General features: G+C 41.6%; 1 protein-coding gene across 1 annotated transcript; it reads right to left on the reverse strand.

Annotated features, from left to right (window-relative positions):
- Positions 1–264: 264 nt before the first annotated feature.
- PARVG (parvin gamma) lies at positions 265–21,716 on the reverse strand. Its single transcript, XM_074152009.1, has 13 exons — positions 21,511–21,716; positions 18,908–19,009; positions 18,339–18,403; positions 15,522–15,624; positions 14,289–14,429; positions 13,747–13,862; positions 11,662–11,717; positions 10,729–10,751; positions 8,720–8,781; positions 8,538–8,606; positions 7,287–7,388; positions 3,405–3,477; positions 265–1,490 (listed from the first exon to the last, which is right to left on the reverse strand). The coding sequence occupies exons 2-13, from the start codon at positions 18,984–18,986 to the stop codon at positions 1,411–1,413; spliced, it is 969 nt and encodes a 322-aa protein (XP_074008110.1). The 5' UTR covers positions 18,987–19,009; positions 21,511–21,716; the 3' UTR covers positions 265–1,410.
- Positions 21,717–21,916: the final 200 nt, after the last annotated feature.

A 21,916-nucleotide genomic window follows, 5' to 3' on the forward strand; every position in this document is an offset into this window, starting at 1 on the left:
GCTGTGCAGTATTACCAGTTTCAAAGGCAGGACTGGAAGACTTACCAGCATTGCTATCTAAAGATCTTTCTTAGGCTATACAATCCAGAACTAGACACAACAAATTCTCACCTGTAAATGTCAGCGCTGGTACTAGGCGAGCTTTGCTTTCCCCTTAACACACAGATGAAGCATCAGATCAGAGATCAAATGTCAGAGTCACTGACGACAGGAAATTAAATCAGTTTAGATGGAAGACAAAATAATATAAAAACTTTTTTTTTTAATTAGATATCAAGCTTTATGCAACACAAATATGACATAATTTTAGGGTCAAGGGAGTAGGTGGAGGTTTTGAAGGAGTTCTGATTTAAAACCCCTGAGTAAGACCAAGGGTGACAGCTAACATAAATTGTGGCTAGCCTCACTGCATCCAGAGGGAGCTTCTGGGACGCCTGGGGACCGTCACAGGACAAATTCAGCTAAGAGAGTCTCAGAGGAGTTTGAGAGTCCCTGCAGCACAAGTATGCTGACAGAAGTGGCAGAAGCTGAGCGTTTCACTACTCCTGCCCATGATGGTCTCTACTTGTACCAGCTGCAGAGGAAGCCAGCATCTGTCCACCTCTTACTGGAGGGAAAAGCGCGGTCGTGTTAGTCACTCCTACAATATACTTGACACAGGAATCAGCATTCCTGCCAGTCAGAGATTACGTCAGGGCTGCAACAGGCTGGAGCTGGCCACAGTTTGTCATTAGCTTAGCAAGGAAATCAGAGCATCTTTCTACAGCTGTGCAGGAGACCCCTCTGTTACTACACAGTGTCACGCCACCATGTTGTTCCAAGTCTCTTTTCCATATTCAAGCAGGCAAACAGTGAAACTTTTACCAACCACTTGATCAGTTCAGATTTCATTTCTGCTACCTATTAATTTGGTGTCCCATCCATACCCTCTTTCCTGACAACAGCTGGCCACTTGCCTAAAGAAGGTTTTGAACTTCAAGTGTGTCTGCAATCTTCCCCAGGGATGCTGTGGTGGGTCTTTCACCTCTCTAGCTTCCAGAGTAACTCAGAAGCAGGAAAGCGAGGAGGCTGCAAAAGCAGCTTCTAAATTCACCTCCAGAATGAAGAGTCTAGAGGGACTCGGAGAAAGCAAGAGACAGGGCTGGAGCAAGAGCTACAGCCACAGAATAACACAGTACATTGACCCTGGACACACACATACTTACAGTTACTCAGGCTGTATATGTGAAACCTTGCATGAATACATACTTGCATATACTATGTTAATACACCAGGTGTCAAACACAAGTGCATGTACATAAACAGTGGCAAACAGAGCTGGGAATTCAAAAATCAGACCATGAGATGTTAGGAAAAAAAAAAAAAAAGAAAAAAAAAAGGAAAAAAAGCCCAAGTTCTTGGCCTTGCTCTTCATGTTTCTTTGGTCTTGTATTTGGAATACAAACAATACAGAATCCGCATTGTAGTCTTCATATCTCCGTTCACAACATCTGTGGATACACAAACCAGAAACAACAAAACCAGATGGGAAGTATTAGCAATCCCTGGAATAGAAATAGACTGCAACTGCCAGAGACAATCTTCCACCTTTCTCCAATTATAACCTGAACTTAGACAATCTAATAGTAACAAGAAGCAAAACAGCAACCCAAGAGACAGAAAATTATTTATTTATTAAATAAACTTAAGGAAAAGGGACCTTCACTGCACTATCTTGCTGGAAGACAGGATAAATAATGCATAGTAAGAAATAATTCTTCACTAGCAGAGAACAGAATAGATAATTTAATAGAACTTTACAGCTTTAGTTTTTTATGAATATTCTTCAGCAGAAATCATGTTGGGAATTATCTGCCACTTTAGTTTTTTGGTTGTAATGTTTCCATCATGTTTTGCTGCTGTTGGCTGTTTTCTTTTTTTTTTTTTTTCTTTTAGTTTTCAGCTTCTGTGTTCTTGGCTAAACAAACTGCTCTTGTATTTAATAATTGCAACAGAAGACAGTAACCGATTTAGAGGGTTTATTGGTCTTCTTACAGTGCTGTAAGTCACTGGGAGAAAGACTAACAATGAAACACTAATAAATGAGATCCTTGAACAGTCTAAATAGTGTAGCTGTAATAAGTACCCCTAAATCATATTAAATTCAATCACTAGCTGAGGATTTTCTCAGTGAAGCTAAAGGATTTGCAGATGTTGGCACCAGTATTTCTTACATTGATCAACTCTGTATTTGAGGCAGTGCAGAACAGCCAGAGGGAAGGAAAGAAAGCATGGGTTTAACTCCTTTCATACAAAAGGTGAATCTCAGCATGGAGACCTGAGCTCACGCAGATTATTCTTCTCAAAGGTAACATAAATAGCTTTTCAAGCTCCTAGCTCTGTGCAATATGGCAAAAAGCCCACAATTTGTGCATGCCTGTCATGCAAACTGCCAACATCACCAAAGCACTAGTGGAAAAAGCAAAAAAAAAAAGAAAAACCAAGGAAAGTCCTAAATTCTATCCTTCCTCCTCCATGAGTTACATACTAAACACATGTGCCCACTTGCTTATGAATAACTAATATGGGAAGAGATAATGCTTTCTATTTTTAATAAAGACATTCAAGAACAAGCTTTTCAGCTTGATGGAGGATGATGGGGTGAGCTTACGTGCCCTGCAAGAGGTCAGGCTAAGCAGTGACAGCACCATCCATTAATGTAGCCACAGCCCTCATCCCACCAGGAGCTGGTCAGAATTTTTTCTGTGGAGCATTTTTTAAATTGGAAAATTGGTCTCATCCAAATGAAAGTGGACATTTTTGTGGTAAGGTAAGAGAGAAGAACATGCATGTACACTAACTCAGCAATGAAAGCATTCACCTGGATGTAGGAGATCAAGATTCAGCTCCCAGGTCTGAACTAGGCAGAACAGCAACTTAAAACCTATGAATTTCACTTTCAGGAGACTGAACCACCAGCTCTTATAGGTTTGAATAGAGCGGTCAGCGTTCCTGATTTTCAGGACATATTCTGCAAGGTGTCCTTCCACATGAAACAACCTTGTTTGTAACTCACTAAAACTTTTAATGAGATAGGAAAATAGCTTTCCCTCTAGCTCAGCTGCTGTAATTTCCCTCGGAGCGGCCACTGATTTAAATCTTTAACAAATACTGACTTATTAAACAGTAAGTTTAGTGTAAAGTTACTAAACTTATAACAACCCAACATTTTAGTAGAGAAATAAAGATGGTTCAAAACAATTCTCAGCTTTTTTATTATTCATTCTGAATGAGGAGCTTTGGGGCAGCCATATAACAAGATGTGTCAATGTCACACTGCAGAACCTACTTTCTTCAATTACCCTAACTTCTAAGCCAGGATATTAGCAATTCTATTCCAAACAAGCTTGCATCTCATGACTCACCTTCAGAGTTCACAGAAAAATTCAGAAGACCTCCATCTGTCAGCAAGTCCAATGCAAGGTTAACATTGTGAAGCTGTTCATGAGAGAGAGAGAGATCAATGTAACAGAAAATATTTTCTACCCAACAGTGGTAGAAAACCAGGAGGTTTTTAAAAGTATTTCTCTAGTAGTAAGAGGTTTTTAAGAGTAGTAAGGAGGTTTTTAAAAGAAGTAAGATTCTGATTCATAAATATATACTCATATTCATCTCCTTAGTTTTGATGGAGTGCTTTTTAGAATTCCTACCAATTATCATATAAAATCGGATGTAAAAATCCATTTCTAACAAAACTTATCCCATGAGGTGGGCAGAAGAATTATTTAAAAATAGGCCTTATATGTGAAAGTGTTATGTTAATAGATGTTTCCACAGGGAAAACAGGCTAGATTCATGACTGGATCTAATAGATGCATGGAATTTATTTCTATTTTTTTAACAATGCCCATTCGCTTACCACATTCGGAACAAACACAAAAATACGTAAGGAAAAAGTTCTCTATATTTCACTCAGAATTTTGAAGACTGGGAAATCTTCCAATCAGCTATATTTGTGAGCTAGAAGTTCATGCTTTAACATATAAAGATGTCTATACACAGTAACAGTAGTGATGATAACCTTAATATTACTCATGAGAAATTAAGAATACGTCTATGAACGTAGGCTGGGTGTTTTGTTTGGTTTGTTGTTTGTTTGTGGGTTTTTTTTTTTAATTTTTCCTCACTACTTTTTCTCTCCCTTCCCCACATAAAAGCAGCATCATACACAAATGCAGTAGTCACGAATTATTTTCTTTTAAGTAGTACACCATCCCATACTAGCTTCTTGTAGCTTAAGGGCTGTTGTTTACTTGGCTGGTAATTAGCAAGCTCCCTACCTCTAATGAAGCAACAAGACCTGAACAAGCTTCAGACTGTCTCTTCATACATTCCTTAGGCTACTGAGCAATTTATCCTTCAGGAGGCACATCACAGATGCTGCCATGCTGACAATAAGCACAGGGGTCCCCCGCGCATAAGCCAAGCAAAAACTGCATGCTCTGAAGTGAAGCAATAGATTTATGTTTTACCTGGCTCTCTGATTTTCAAGTAACTGAGACTGACACTTTGGGTTCAGGCTTGTTTTTCTTTCTCTGATAGTCAGCAGGCCAGGAGAGCTTAAGCTTGTACAGTTCTACACAATTTTGATTTATTCATCCTGATCAGAAATGTTTTCTTAATCAATCACCAGAGGTAAAAGGGTCACATTTCCTTCTCTGTTACACATACGAGATTTGCAAGGAACGATAACATGGAGATTTCAAAATAAATCTTCAGACAGAAATACTGATAAATAACAAAGAAAGGCAATCTAGAAAAATAAGTCGTTTCATCCAGCTGTGCTCCCAGACTCAAAAGAGCTGGACAATTCTCTAGGATTTACAACTGGACAGAGGTCAGGACACTTGGGGTATTTCATCTCTGGGCCTGTTTTGGCAAAAGTGCTAAATTGCCACAGCTGTGATAAGCACAAAGGCTCTCCTTCATCCTCTTCTTCATCTCCTGACTGCACAAAGTACACCCCTAATTTCAGCCTATTTTGTGATTATATTCTTTGTCTCTAGAATCTAGAATACACACTTTTCTATACCCATGAGCCCCCAGAGCTATACTTTCTTTACAGTTACTTGTAAACCTCATTTTTTGGTAACAAGGACCCAGAAAACCAGCAACAAACGTACCCACACACAGTGTTGTCTTCTTGCACTTACAGGTGGGTTACCTCCTGAATTTTTTCTCCTCACCCCTCCTGTCTCTCTAACATGGGCTCCTGCCCTGCCTATTTCCTGTTTCTATTTCCTCCTCACTGTCATTGCTTCCATCCCAATTTCCCCTCCTTGCTCTTCATGAAGTATACATATCGGCTTTGAACCTCAAGCTTTCCGCTTGAATGAAATTTGATGCACCACACTGATCATAACGGGGCGTGTGGTTGTCACCATTTTTATAACACAAATGACGCGTTTTAAATCTCAGCAAAGGTTATATTTTCATACGGTGCTGTACCAATTAACGTCTAAAATGACAGGGAGTTAGAAAGCGCAGGGGAATTGAAAGACGTATTTTATGTACAAATGACTGCTGAACTATGGTCGCTCGGTATTTTTAGTTATATTGTCATCCCACTTTTCATCTTGTAATGAACATCAGAGGAGAAACAAATGGTGAATACCACCTTGGCAAATGTCTGGTAGTAAGTCCGGTACTTGGAAGTAACTTTCCTAAAATGAAATTACCAAGATGTAGAGAATTGTACTGAACCAGTACCCAGCCCCATTATATTCCTCTCTGAGGTCAGTGACCAGCATGTGCAGGGTAAGGACTAGAAAGTCTGAGCTCTGATTTGGACCTAATATGTAGGGCTATCTCATTTTTTTCAAAGAGATCTTGTGAGGCTTGATTAGTGCTGATCCAAAAAGAAAACGGTTATCTATGGAATTTTAAATTAAAAAAAATATATTCATTGACTTCCTCTGAATAAAGTTACTGAAAATATTAAAAAAATATTTCCAACTCAATGGACCAGGCAAACAATTTTGAAAACTGAGTGGAGGAGGAGAAAGGGAAGAAAAACAACTGCAAGGAAATGCTTTGATTCTATTTGATTCAACCCTTCAAAATACATTTTCCAGTTCAGAATCATCTGAACATCAGAAAAAAATTCTGAATTTTCCTAATACTTTTAGCAGTCGTCAACTGGTAGCAATGAGTTTCTGTCAAAATTTGAAACCTAGATCTCCAACAATTGTGCTTTTCAATGTTTTAATGAAAAGCTCCATTAGAGTATTTATTAATTAATACAGGGCTTCTGAGATTTTCATTACAAATAAATGCTGCCCAGGGAAATTAACTGTGGTGAGGTCAGGAATCAGACGAAAGCCTTGTCTGTGCAGAGAAGCTGGAATGCAAACCATGCCAGAGGAGAGATTCCCTTCTCGGGCAGCTCTTGAACAAAAAAGGATCTGACACATTTCACCTTCAGAGATCTAACTGAATATAACCCAGGAAAAACATCTATGGCTTCAAGATTTTCAGAGCTATTCAATGACCCAAATGAAAAAATCTTTACCCACACCACAGACAATTTGAAAATATCTCAAATATCCCAAAACATTTCAACATCCTAGGTCTGTGGAGGCGGCATTTACAGCGGCAGCCCAGCACGCCGTACCTTTCTGGCTGATGCCACCTTTTTCTTTTAAAACAGATGAAATCTGCCTCGTAGGGGTTGGAAAAGGAGTCAAGCAAGTCTGGCTGGGTAGGTTACAGCTCCCTGCCTCAGGGGAGGAAAAGATGTAAATTCCCAAGAGCTTCCTAAGCACAGAGGAGGCCTTCAAAATGTTCTGGTCATGTCTTGATTAAGGTACGTTTTTAGGACAGCATAAGGAAACCTATAGGGATCCAGTTCTGCTATGCAAGAGGTGTCATCCACTTAAAAATTCTGTTTGCAGGACAGACTTGCAGGAGATAGCATATCAGTTCCCTGCCACACAGAGCCTCTATTTCACTCAAAGGCTTCAGAAGTACATACCTGCCTAACAAACGTGAGTAACAATAGTTTGCCTCCCATGAGATAATAATTAATTTTGAAGAAGACACAGACCTGTTCCAAGGTTTTTTTACAGCACCAAGTGTGTGCATTTGTACTGTCCCAAACCACCAACCCGCAGATACCACATGTATATGACTTCACACGCAGCAGCAGCAGCAAAAGCAAGAGGCAGAGCTCTTTACTGACATACGGAAGCATTAAATACACAAGATGTTAGAAGCCTCAAGCTCTAAGTAATTAAATAACAACCTACCATCTCCGTGGTGCTGGCTGGAGTCAGGAAGAAATCCCTTAAGTTCAGAAAGTAACCCTCCAGTTGTCCAATTAACAGAAGTAAGATAACTCCATCTGCAAACTGGATGAAGAATGATCTGAATATTATTTATTATGATGGCTTTCAGTAAAGTACTCCGATAAATGCCATTCCAGCGATAAAGGAATTTAAATGGTACTCTGGCAAGCAGACAGCCTAATGACTCAGCTCCCCCAACCTCTTCTACAGTGAACTTCGTATTCAGTTACATAAGGCTCCCAAGTTCATATTAGTAAAAATACGACCTTGTAAAAGGACAGCTATTAAAACAAACTATTCCAGATGCGAAGAGACTTCAGACGACCGCAAGCGACAACGGCGTAAGTATAAATAAAAGAAAACTGTGCCTGGTGCCTGAGATTTATGACACAACACTTGCAAAACTTCCTTTCTCACAGTTGCCCACCAGGAAAACCCAGAAGACCACAAGAGTGCAGCTCTGCTTTTCATCCGCACGGCATAAATCACAGGGACCGCCACTGCACCGGGGTTTTGAATGCCTGGAGCAAAGCAAGACTTGTGGGCTGATTTCTCCGGCAGCTATTGCGGGCGTATTTGCAGAAGCAGGGAAAGAAAAAGCCATGAGGGATATCCCTGAGCTCATTTCCCATCGCTCGCATGCTTGCTCCCCGGAGAGGCGTGGGGAGGATGCTGCGGCTCCCCGGCTCCATGCGAGCCACCGACCGCCCTCCCCGGAGGCAGCGATAGCGGAGGAGGACAGGGAGGTGATCCCAAGGCGCCTAACGAGCACTTCTCTTGCAATTTCACGGACTCTAAAGAAGCTCAATGTTCAGAGGATAGGACTTTGAAATGTAATGAAAATCAGGCCTTTCTACCGTGAAGCAAATCCAGCGTTAAAAATCACTAAGCACCAGCAATCAACTTGGCTTTCAGTTTAATTGTCAAAACACCTTAACTTCCATCCCGACAGAAAGAGCATCCATAGGAGTTGGGCAGACTCCGAAAGTAGCATTACAAGGGCAGCATTCAATACAAAGCTATATTTTTTCATTACTTATTACCTTCAGAAACCTCAGGGAGTGAAGCATGGTATCTTAACCTGAAGCTAGAAATAATTGTTATGTTGCCAAGTTTCAAATTAGTACAACAAAAAGGAGGAATCCTAATGGTGAGAGGAAACACTCAAGTGGCTGACAAAACATGGTTAACGTGCAGCTTAGAGCGGGCTACCTGAGATTCGATGTCTTTCACGCTTAATCCCAATTTTCCAACATGCTGGTTGACAAATTGCAAAAATACCTAAAGAAAAGAGAAAGGGAGGAGAGGGCGGAAGAAAAGATAACTTTTCTCAGTGAAGTCATGAGTTATGTTTTGCCTTATAAATCTTGATGTCTATTAAAAAAGTAAATTACCTTTTTTACAGCATCCAGTTTATCTGGAGCACGGCTAAATAATTCATCAAAGGCATCATCTTCTGTATGAAAACAACGTTAATTGGTATTATTTGGAATAACTGTCAGATCAGAGGTTTAAAGTGGCTCTAGAAGGAGAAAGGTGTTTACACCTTATAAGCCAAGGAGAAAGAGAGTCATAGGGAGATGGGGAAAAATCCTGCTTTTGTATTTATCAGAGAACAGGGTGACAGGCTTCCCTTCAGCCTGACTACATCAGAGAAAACAATTTACTTCACTCAGCTCTGCAATTTTTGCCTGCCAAGGTTCTCAAGATTTGTGCTGCCACCAGCCTGAGCAGTGGCTAAGTTTTGCATCTCTACAGTTTATCTCTTTTCAGTCATGTTGTTTTAATCTCTTGGATAAAATACTGCGAGCAGAGAAGAAGAGCTATACGTTTTAGCGCTCTCCCCTAACAGAAACATCATTTACATCAAATTTGCAGAAAAATAACCCCCTTCCTTCAAAAAAACCACAAACTAGATGCTGGGTTTGGAGACACTGCCCTTTCTCTGAAAATTCATGGACCTCAAAAATGACCACTGCTGCCAACCAGTTTTAAAGGCAGGCACCAAGCCAGTGCCAGCAGCGCTGCGCCAGAGAACTAGCATGAGTTTAAAGATTTCCAGGAAAATTAGATTCATCAGAGCTCTGTGAATGCCCACCCTCACCCTCCTTTTTCTGCCCGGGTTTAGCAAGAGCAGGATACATCTCCCTACAGTAACCTGTCCACAAGACTGCTCTGGTTCAAGCACAAACAAAGCATTTGAAACGCCCTTAAAAATCAAGGGCACTCTGGCAGCATAACTAAATGGAGAACCAGTTTCGACAGTGCAGGAAAGCAAAGGTCACTTTGGAAGATCCCTCCCAAAAGCCAGCGACAGAGAAGCCTCCACTGTGAAAGGGTTTCCTCCGTCTTTTCCGTTCTCCCCGTTCAGAGGGTTGCTGCAGGAGCAGCGTCAGGGAAGGGGTGAATCCATCAAACGAATCACCCGGCAACAGTTTGAAACCTGCAACGGTCTGGCAAACGAGAGAGCCCTCTTCTGGAGCCACGCTTTGGGATTTCTCTCTTTGTTAAGCAAGCTGCCTCAGAGAGAGAGCGAGCATTTTGAAGAGTGAACTGCAGATTTCTCTTTCCAGCGGAATCAACCCACTGGAAGAAATACCTAATTACAAACTGGGTTTTTTTTTCCACAATTTCAGCCCACACTAGAGGCTACTCGGTTGAATAAGTGATAAATATGGAATAAATTATACAGTTTGCACCTCTGCAAAGGATGAAAACACTAACATAAAGGGGGCAGGAGAGAATTAAAATGGTTGCATTGATTCGCTGGGGATACAACGTGCTCCTTTGCAGCAAGGAAAAGCAGCTCCCACTGAAGCCTGAGCAGCGCCCAGACCTTCTGCAGGCTCTAAGCACGTGGACATTTTTCACCTCAAGTGTTTCACAGCCCCCAGAAGCCCTAAGGGCAAAATCTCAGGGGACATTGGTTTTACTGAGCTGCCGTCTATAATCGAGCACCAGTAGCATTTCTAAATCTCATTTGCAAACTGCGGAAAGGAAACTACATCGAAACTGGTAGCAACAAGAAGCCCAGTTCTCAGGCCATTGTGCTCATAAATAGTTGCAACAGTGAATGAGGTCAATGCGTAAGTTCAAGACGTACTTTGTCCCTCAGCCAGGTCTTCTCTGTTGGGTTATCAACCCATTGTATCATTTCTTGTCTCACCTCTCATTTGTTGCCTGTAGTCCACAGGCAAAGCCACCACCCAATTTCCAAACTACATCGTGTTGATATGAACACACATTAACATAAGACATTTAGAGAAAAACACTAGGGGAAATCCAATAATCTCCATTAACTCTAGCGGGATCATACTTGTATCAGGAGGTAAAAACGGATCACAGCGTGGTGTATGACAGTACATAGCAGAGAAACACTGAACTTGGCAAGGCCAGTACTTACTTGACTGCGCTTCTAAATTCTCTCTAAAAGTGCAATAAGAAAAAAGAATTAGAAAAAGCATTCAGCAGAACTAATCTTATTCATAAGAAAAGCTTCTCTGGGCCATCAGCTGTCTTGTAAAGGAGGAGATACAGTACAAAGTGCCATGAACTTTATGTCAGAGTAACTTTCCAACAGACATTTTAAAGCACATTGTATATCTGTATAGGCTCTTGGAAGTATATGAGATTTTAACTGGCCCACAGACTGATGAACATTGGTTTTATAAGCACAATCCATAATATCCTCTTCCAATAAGCTGCTCATGATACTAGTATTTGAAGATGTTCTGGCGTATGAAAGATGATAGTAGGAAAATCTGTTTCTAGTGCTTGGGATGATGACCATATTTTCTCAGTTTATAAATGGTATCCTACTGCTTAAGTCCTTTAATAATGACAGCACCTCACAAATTCAGCAAGCTTAAACTGAAGACCTGCCTCCTTTTTCTTTATTTAATGACACAAGAGCAAAAAATTAACAGTAGGTTGAAACCACTATGGCTTTACAAAATTTCCAGCGTAGTCTGAGACTAAATTTACAGTCTGAGGTAAAGTTACAGACCTGGATTTTATTATTATATTTTTATTATATTACATGGCAATGACAAACACTAAGCCTCAGAAATAGTCATACGCATTATTTTAGAGAAGTGTATATAAAGAATAAAACAGGAATATACCACAACACCCAATCTGGAGAAGGGGAAAAATAAAGAAAAAAAAAAAAGAAAAGAAAAGAAATCAGAGAAATGGCTCACATGCATATGCATGGCTGGGTTTACACTTTTTGTCATCATCATGATCCCAGTTTTTTTTTTTTTCTGTGGGGGAAGACACCCACAATATTTCCTGTCTGATTGACAGTGTAAAAAACAGATATATCCGTTCTTACTTGTTTTCTGTGATATATTCCACTGCATTTGTCGTCTTTAATCCTCTGGAGGTGTTCTGTTAAAAAGACAATAAATATTTTTGGGGTTTTTTATACACACACAAAAAAAAATCTGAAAGCATTAATGAGGCTTTCATGAACTGTTTGCCGCCTTAATTAATTACCAGAGGGCATTTATTCAAGAAGTCCAGCACAGCATTTTGAGAGGTGGCTGCTCCCTTCTGCTCTCTCACTCTTCAACCAGAAGTTACCTACTTCCCCACCAGAGGAAGACAAAGGAGAAGCACCTGCTCCCTCAACTGGTGAAGTTCAGAGGCTGGCACGTTTGCCTGGAGACTTGATGAATACATCAAGCTGCTTTGAGCAGGCAGTGATTTCCTGCGCACATCACTGCATTAAGGACTCTTCAGACTTATGGCACTGGAGGTGGCCAACTCTGCCTTATAATAACCTCACACCACAGCCTACCACCCATTGATGAATCTTAAGATTTGGTAGGTTGCTTTGGTAGGTTGGCAATTTTTACTACTTCTGAAGCAACCTGGGATCTTTGCTTATGTCCTTATATCTTTTTTCCCCTCTATATAAATCTTAGCAAAACATCAAAGAAAACAGTCCTTCAACCCAACTGATAGTCTGAAGAGATAGGAAAAGGTGGGCATGCCTGCTGCTTTATTCAGGCACATGGCAAACATCTCTTATCACAGAAAAATCTTTGGTGTTTCCTGCTCTCCACATTTAGGCCATGAAAAAGACCTTCTGTTTACATACTGAGTCAACTCCTTTGGGTCAACTCTGAAGAGGAGCACACACAGCTCCACTGGGGCACAGGCAGGTCCTTCCTGCAGGCACATGTTGCAGAAAGGCCAAGCCATCTCTGGTCCTCTTTGGGTTTCCTCAACATTTCCCCCTTCCTGCCCTTGATCCCTCTCTTCTGAGCTGCGCCTTCATCGGCTTTCCTGACTTTTGACCTAATGATTACCATTCCCATCAAGGGCATTGATTTCTCCTAGGGGGAATCAGCCCACTACCATAACCCCATGATCTCCACTGCCACCCCTATCTCTCTCAGGGTGAACAACCCTTTCTGATGCTGCAGTTTCACAGATAATCCCTCCCAATTTCTGCACAGATGAGGCACTTGCAGCCCCATAAGGCACTAGATGGAGGGCTGCTTTCCTCAGAGTCTGGGTTGTCACTCATCAGACCCATATGACAGGAGTGTGGGCAGCAATGCACAATTTGGACTCCCATTAGACACCAGAGAGACCACTCCCCTGCTGAAGTGCTCAGCTGGGATGGGGCCACAACAGCTACCTTTGCAGAACCAAGTCCCAGAAGCAGCTGTCCCTCCAGGACGCTTTTAAGCATTCTAAAATGACACCCGTAGCTCAAGGGCATGCTTCGTTTCAGTTCCAGTTATGATCCTCCAAAGAGAGAAAAGCCATACATCACACGTCATGACATACAGATCGTGTGCTGGGCTCTCAACACCACTGAATTGCAAACCCTCTGTTAAAACTCTAACACAGTGGTGCTAATTTTTGCAATTACATCCCAAATTGTGGGATGTTTGATGTTCTCCTAAAGTTCCAGAGTTGACTTTAAGAAACAAAATAGAGAAAGAAGGCATGTAGAACTCAGCCTGTAAAGAAAAATACCAAAATGCAACCCCAACAGAAGGGGAGTAAAAACTCCCTTCCCCTAAAGAAATGAATCTTCAGCGTTAAACCAGTGTCACAATTTATGAGTGCAGGCTTCTATTTTAAAACAGAGTTAGTTACAGCAGAATTTCTTCTTTTTCTTCTTTACAGAGATCAAGAGCTGTTTTCAGTTGGGACCATTCCTTCTCCTCATCAAGGAGAAAAAACAGCATAGTGTTTCTACCCTTCTAAAGATACAGCATCTGAACTGAGAACAAAACGATAGCCTGGTCTAGCAAACTCAGAAATTAAAAGGCACGGTTGACAGAAAATACAAGTAACTCTTTCACAGGTGCACACACATTTCTCCATAATTCTTAGCAAATTTGTCTTGTGAAAGGTCTCCAAGATCTACTGTAACAAATAATGAAACTCTAATTACCTCAATGGTGATTGTTTCCACTTGAACATTTGAAGGCATAGCCAGGTTGGGTTCAAAGTGCTTTGCTATTGCAACCAGAAGATGCAGTGTGCTCAGTAAGTCCTTTGTCAAGATAGCTATTCCGTGTAAAGAAAGAAAAAGATGTTTAGCGTGCAAAACAAGTAAACCTCACTCTAATATCATAAATTCTCCCTGTGATCCCAAAGCCATGGAGAGCCATAACACAGGTGGGACACCAGATTGGGGTTTATATAATATTACAATTCAGCAATACCACACCTTGAAAGTCCTTTTTGTGAGACACACACACGGGCACAGAGGGCTGTTAAGTGGTCCACAAGCCGCACACTTAGAGGATGCAGCTTGCATGACCTAGTCAGGGTCAGATGTTCCTGTCTTACTTCTGATTCAACTAGTAACTGAAAACAGGAATTAAACAGGTTGTTTAATTCCTGTTCTGACACCCTTTTGCTTCATAGCAGCCTTATAGCAGAGGAAGCCCCGTGATGGATAATCTTCTCCAATTTCACTTCTGCACCTACATTCCACACTCCATTTCAGCTGACTTTCTTCCAGTTGCAAACACTTAGCCACAGCTTCCAGAATCACAGAGAGTTTCTGTCGCTGTTTGTTTTCTGTCAATGCGATCTTGTCCACATCCAGCTTGAGAGATCCTAGGTTTTCTTTGACAGACCATCCACAGGAAGGAGAAGGATGTATGTTAACAACACCATAGGAAAAAATAAATTTAAAAAAAAAATCAGAAACATAAACTGAAAGCAAAGCACGCAAAGTCTTGTTTTAAATGTTCCGTATCACTTAATAGCTTCCACAGACCCACATCCCACACCCATATGCCCCGTTAAACTCCTGCGCTCTCTGAAAGCCTCAGTAAAATCAGTGAAGCTCTGCAAAAGGGAGAGGACTCAAGTCATTCCTTGCAGCTTCATCCCCCAACCCTAGCACTCCACTTTCCTCCTTTTCCTAGTGGAAGCTACAGGAATTAAACAAGTGAATCTTTCCTGTAGACAGTGTGCAAAGGCAATATCAACTCACATATACAGAAGAAATCCCAGCTAATTGCTCAGGCAAGTAAACTATGAAAATAAGCCAATCCTGTTCACGCTGCTGCCCTCAGCCTTGGTGAAAAGGAGATATGATTTGAAACACATCCCCAAAGAGAGTGAAGGGGAAAAGAAAAATGAAATAGGCACAGGAGAGAGAGAGAAATAGAAATAGACCAACAGGCTATTCCAAGAGATGGCAGCTTTACACAAGCACCTCTTAGTGTAAAGAGCCCCTTAGATATAGATCAGTTCCAGTTCCAGCCCAGTGCTTTAGACCGAGAACTTTTTATTGTTTTGAGGTGTTTTTTTTAAAGCAGGAAAACATATAAATTATAGTGCTAATTCCATCCAATGTTTCTGGTAGCATCACAAGTCACCTTTGTGCTTCTGGCTTAGGAAGCACTTCTTCCCTCCAGAGGCACTGTAATTTCACACGTCAAAGTTAACCTTTTTATTGTGTTAACTAGCAGGTAAAAAAAAAAAAAAACTTTCTGAGAAGAAAAATAATTCTATAAAAACAATAGTGGATAATCAAGCATTCGTTCAGAATTGCAGTTATCACAGATGGTTCACAGTGCAGTGCTTTTCTCAGTTAGCAAGAAGCAAGACTCCAGGAGATCACTGCTATTGCAATTCATAAGGTTTATTCTCTGATCTGGAAGTTCCTCCATGATGCGTTTGTGAGCTAAACTCAAAGCAGCAGCTTACCCAAAAGATGATGAAGTACCAGCCCATCATACAGATCTTCTTCCAGACTTTTAACCACTATGTGTTCCTCTTTCAGCGTTGTGTTAATCCAGTCAATCAATAACTGCAGAGGAAAACAAAGCAGCTGACAATTATATTGTTGTTCCATACTATTATATAGTATGGAACTCAGTGCTATATTTTTTTTCACCTTTCTCTTTAGTCCCTCATTTCACATCTTGGTTTGCTTTCAACCACCACTTCCTTCCTTTGTTCTTGTTAGTTGTTTTTTAAAGAGAAGTTAAGTATCAGTTAGTTTTCCCTAATTTTCAAGTGAGATAGACATCTCAGAAGTTATATTCCTATGAATTTTGTAGAAATAGTTACACAGGTGGAGAGAGAGACCCTATTCTCACTTCTAACTGGGAAAAGGCTGCAAGAGTACACTTCCCAATGCCTGATTTCATTAGACATCACAGAATTCACACAAATTCAACAATCAGACAAAAGTTCCTAAGAAAAGAGGCTTCACTTACTCTGCTGGCTGTTTCTTGCAGTCATCCATGTTACTAGCACTCCTCCCTTTCCTCTCCTATTTTTGTTTTCTTTTTCTTTCTGCAATTTTGTACTAATCTGTCTCCAAATACCTTTTTTTTGGGGGGGGGGGGGGAAGGGGAGGGGGTGCATTTTGTTTATTTTGCTTTCTTACATGGCAGTCCTCCCATCGCCCTTTCCAATATCCTTCCTGCCTTTGCAAGGGGAAGCTGCTCAGGAAGCCAAGGGCTGGCTACAACTGGAAAAGAACCATATTTCCAGTTACATCCCTTGGCCCTGCAGACCCTTGCTTCAGCACTGTGCTCCTACACAGGCGACCAAAGGAGCTCCTCAGAACTTCCCCAAGCATGTGTTTTAGCCCCTTATGTTGCTAGAAAGGGAAGACGACCTGCTGAAGCTGAGCTGAAAAGCAGTAGCCCCAGCTGGCTGTTAACAAGAACCTCTCACAACAGGGATGGGTATTGCTTGTATTGCTGTTGTTGCTACAAGTGAGTGTCTGGAGTTTGTTGTGTGGATAATATCCTTCTCGCTCGCTGTAAAGAGAGGAGAAAATTCATAGCAGATCCTTGCAAGTTAGCCAATATTAACAAAAATGTAAAAAGCAGTTCGAAGAAAAAAACCACGTCTCCGAGGTGCTTGAAACCGCACAAGAAACAAAAATGCCTGGCGCCAGCGCTTGCCTGAACTGAGAAGCTGTCAAAGGGTTTGTAATGCACTTCCTCAGCAAAATAGTAACAGGAATTTTCTAGACCAGAAAGCTGTGCTCCTCAGCTAATGCTTGCAGGTTAAGACCTGGCGATGCTTTATAAGTGCGAGGGATAGAGCTGTACCCCAAACATAACAGTACAACCAGATGGAAGCTGGAAAAGCAGAAAGTACCGCCAATGGAGTACAGATCTCCATCCCAATCTCTTCTCTGGAGGAGCCATGAACTTTTTAGATTAAGAAAGCAATCAGTGGCACCGATGGGCACCCAGAGGACTGCCTGCCTTGGGACCCAATTTCCACCTCCTCATCATCCAAAGAAAAGAAACTAGACAGTGAAGAACGTTGTTTCAGGAGTCTCTGACGGGAAATGGTTTAAGCACTGAGTCTCATAGAAACCTTCATAAACTGAAGAAAGCTCTTCATTTTTGGCAGTCTGGAAAGAACAAATTCAGTGTCTCTGTAGACAACATAATTGCATTTTGCAGCACCACCTTTCAGATTTTCTCTTTTGTATAAAAACATTGTGAAAGCCTGACACAAAAAATTAAATCTTTTTGATCAAATGTGCATGAAGGTTTAAGAAAACATAATATAGAAATGCACGTTTGTGGATTTATGAATGCTGTGCAATACACATAGCAGCACAAAGCCTAAGCTGGTTTTCATAATATTTATAGCAATTTTAGTATCTCCATAATGCAAGAAGTGCTGGTCTCATAAGAGATATGCCACTTTTCTTCCAGAAAATGTCAGTATGCTAGCCTTCCCCTGGGCTGTGCCATTAGAGAAACACGGTGATTGAATGCACAGGGGAGATTTTCAAAATTACTTGGAAATAAAGTACTTTCCCATGAAATGGGATTCATCCTTCACGGTTACCTCAAGCAGACAATGCACCATACAACAACTCAAAAGCTTTTCTCCTGAATTCTTGGTGACTTGCATACCCTTCATCCCTTCTCCCTCTGCTCTATGCTATCCTCATCAGGCTGCAACCCAGCCGAGCCACTGGCCACCGGAGGTAGAAGACCAGACAGAATGTTGCAAATCAGCACAGCAATCCTAGAACTTCTTATCATGGGATCAGGGCAGCAAACTTGCATGTATCGGAACATCTCTCTTTAGTCACAGCAAATGATGACGTGGGTTTCCTTTCAATCACGGTCTGCTGTTCCAGCTGGACCGTCATTGCTTTTACACTATCATTACAATAAAGTAGCAACTGGGTACTTCTGGTGTGGCTCATCCACACGTCCCAAGTTAGGAGAGGTAACGTATAAGAAGAAACTCAGCTTTTAAATTGACACTCCACTTTACACAAAGCAGTGACCTGTCTTGGGCGATGCAGGCGTTTGAAGGCTGGTCTTGTACAGTCCCAGCCATCCTGACACTGCGCTTAAACAAAAGCTCTGGTTTACTTGTGTGGAGCCCAGGTGCCAAAAGCAGAGCTCGTCCAAATCCATAAAGAGTGAATGGAGCCAAAGAGTTGGGTAATTTACAGGGCTGAGCATTAACACAACAGGTTAAAAACAACTTGAGGTGAGAGTTTAAACAACATAGTAAAAGAAACGGTACCAGTTTTAATTCTTCCAATTTGGGATTATTCATTGAGGTCGGTTTTATGAGTTTCCTCTTTTCACCTATGAAAGGAAGCAAACAGGATCCATTACAATTGTAAGATACGACTAATGCAAATTTTCTGTAAAATAGGCTATCAGTTTAATGTTACCCAATATCACTAACTGCCCTATGTAGAAACACCACCATTTTGTATTATAACTGATTCCTTATGAGAAAATGGTATGTCAGACTATTAAAACTGCTGTTGGAAATTAAGCTTCAATGTAATTCAAATCAGTAAGATCTAGATGGACAATTCTGGAAAGAGGGAAACAAACTCAGCCAGATCCTTATGTGTGAAATTTAAATTTCAGTGAAAGAACCAGCTAGAAGATGTGCTGCTTCTTCATGATCTGCCTCTAGAGAGTCAGCAGCCAAATTATACACAGAGAGCTTACTCACTGCTGATAACACCAGGGGACCTCTGCTAAAAATATATGGTTCACTTGTATTAAATATTATCTGCCTTGGTTCTTCAGGTCATTCTTTGGCCCTTTTTCTGCCCTGGTTCATAAAGTACATACCTTGAGGGATGACATTCTCAGCTAGGAATTGATTAACTGCAGCAGGCTGTGTAAACACATTTAAAAAGTCTGGATCCATTGTCTTTTCTCACTCCTGGTAAACTGGTAAAAAATATGGGGGTAAAAGGAACATGAGTAAAGGCATGTAAAGATCAAAGTTAGTGCCAAGAAGAAAACAAACAAACTGAAGGGCTTTCTTCAGTTACTATTTCATGACTGGTGGGTTGCTTTTTAAAAAAAATCTGAAAATGTATTTAAATGTGTGTAAAGAAAAAGAAGTTAAAAAGAACCTTTAACACATCGAAGTGATGTGTACTGCCTGCTGCACCCTTGGTCTCTGTTTGGCCAAAGAACCCAAACATCAAAAGCTGCTCTTTAACATTTGGAAGCCTGTAAGAAAAGGCCCGAAATTAAGAATTTGCAATAGCATAAGTTAATATCCCTTAAGACTTCAGTTCTGTGTGTCCTACTCAGTGTTAAAATTGGTATACTGGGTAAGACTAGCTTACCTAGCATCCAGTCCCTTACAGCACCCAAAAGCAGAAGATGGGGGCGGGGGGGGGGGGGGAAACATGAACAGAGCAAGCACAGACAGATACTTCCTTAAAACACTTCAACATCCCTCAGCTCAGCCTTCCTAAATCAAAACTGGGATCCTGGTAATTACAAGCTGTCAACACATTTACTTCCCATGAACTTCCCATCCATCCCCTTGAACGCGCATCTCTCCCACCATTCAGCAATGGGGAGCTGAAAAGCGTGGCTTTACCTTGCGTGAAGCCCCACCTCCTGTTGCTTCCTCCGACGTGCCACCTGCCAGCTTCCCCCGAAGCTCCCCACTACACATGGTGCAACGGAGACCAACTGATTCGCATCCTTCACGTCACTGTGTTACCACTCCATCTTACTACTGTATTGCTGTCCTACACCCCCAACGGTCATCTCTTTCCCAATCTCAGGAAGCACAGCCTACAGCTTAGTCGTCCTTCATAGGGCAACCACTCCGTTGCACCTTTGATCATCCTTGCTGCCTTTCTCTGAACTCTCTCCAGCTCTCTCTCCACCAAAAAGTCTACCACAGCCTTTTTGAAGCACTAAGGGACCAGGCCTGCCCAGATGTAGAGAGGTGCACCGCAGCATTCACGGTGTTGTTCTCTGTTCCTCTCCTCCTAATTCCTAACGCTGTTTGCTTTTTTTGATCACCGCTGAGCGCCAAGCTGACGCTTTAATGGAACTATCTATTACATCCCCAAGATCTCATTCCTAAATAGCAACACACCACTCAGAGCCCATCACTTATCTGTAGAGTTAGTATTGTTTTTCATGTGTTTCACCTCACGTTTATCGACGTTGATTTCCTACAGCCATTTCAGAGCCTGCAAACTGCAGTTCCTTAGCATTTAATGGACTCATTGCTTATTACTAATAATCAGCATTCATGGGCAGCCCTTTGTGTCTCAAGCTGCATTTCTGTGAGGGTTGGTCCTAGACAGAAGCCTTTCAAAGAATAATACACTGCAGAAACAACATGAAATGGACACCTTCTTGGGGTTAGCTATTTAATGAGATATAGGAAGGGATGGAAGACATGGTTCTCACACTCAAGCTTCCACGTTTGCTGCAACCAGCCTCTGCAGCCCATCGTTCAAATTTGCTATTCAGAGCTGTGACTGACATGCTGTTTTTTCCAGCCTCCACCTTCCTGCACATTATTTATCAGTAGTTGGAGAAGAGATCGCTGTAGGAGACAACTGCTTGAATACTGATTATAGAGGCATTTCATTATCACATTTTTAAATAAAATTGAGGTTTAATTATTGACTATTCAAATGAAACAGCATAATTTGGTCCTTCATCCTCTGAGAACATCATAGATGCATAGGCTTGTCTGTTTTAAAGTCAAGAGGTGTTTCGTTTTTTCCTGTGCCACCTGCTGAGGCAGCCAAGAAGTGAATTTTTTCTTAGGGCAAGAGCTAGGCTATTGCACAGCGTCGCAATACCACAACTAGCGAGAAAACAACTTATTCTCTAGTTGGGTCAAATCAGCTCACTTTTCCTCCATGAGTCTTCACGCAGTCTGGTTCCCACATATGCCTGACATATGATATAAAGCAATAATGAGCTAGCAGGGGTCTCTGGCGTACAAACTAGCTGTAGAATACACACAAGGCACTTACCGGTGTTACCAAATTGTTTCAGCTGGTTTATTTCCTGTTTGAAAAGACAAAAGCCCTACTCCGCATTAGCTCAAGCACATTTCCTAGGAACAGTTGTCTAAATAGATCACACAAAAGGAGGGAAACAAAACCTAAGTGGCAACGTTCATGTCAATGAACGTTTTTTCTGCCTTCAGAAAACCAGAACTTAAAAATAAATAAGAAAAAAAAAAAAAAAAAAGAGAATATGCACTGTGTGCCCACTTTACAACTTACTTTTACTTCCTTGTTTTGTACCAGACCTTTCAAGAGCCATTTTTGCTCATTAGCACCAGAAGAGATGCTGTCTTATTAAGAACAATCCACGTGGACACAGAAAGTTTTACCATTAAAAAAAAAAACCCAAAAAAACGCACCCAAAGGAGTCCTTTTTCCCCCCGAACTTACTATTCTCTCCTTCACTAATTCTCCAGCAGCTCTTCCAAGACCTTCTCACAGCAGGCGCGAAGAAATTTATGGGGAGAGGGGTCTGACCCCCAGGCTCGGAGCGTCCTGCGCCGAAGCTGCAGCCTCCCATGCAGGGCAGGGGGGAACACGCAGCGTACGAGCGGGGGAAGTTGCGCCGCGGCGGCACTGACTACTCTTTAAAAAACGAAACCAGCGTCGTATCCGGAACTTAATTGTCTATGTGCTCGGTCCCCGCTGGAGACTAAAATAAACAGAAATACAAATGCAGGAAACGTGCAACCCCGCAACTCCCGAAATACCAGAAAGCATTAGGACGATACGATCGTTCTCCCGTGGCACTGCGTGGCACGACTGCTTGCCAGCCCGCGGCCGGGGCGACTCGCAG

This window comes from Numenius arquata, chromosome 1, assembly GCF_964106895.1.
Source record: "Numenius arquata chromosome 1, bNumArq3.hap1.1, whole genome shotgun sequence".
Taxonomy (NCBI): Eukaryota; Metazoa; Chordata; class Aves; order Charadriiformes; family Scolopacidae; genus Numenius; species Numenius arquata.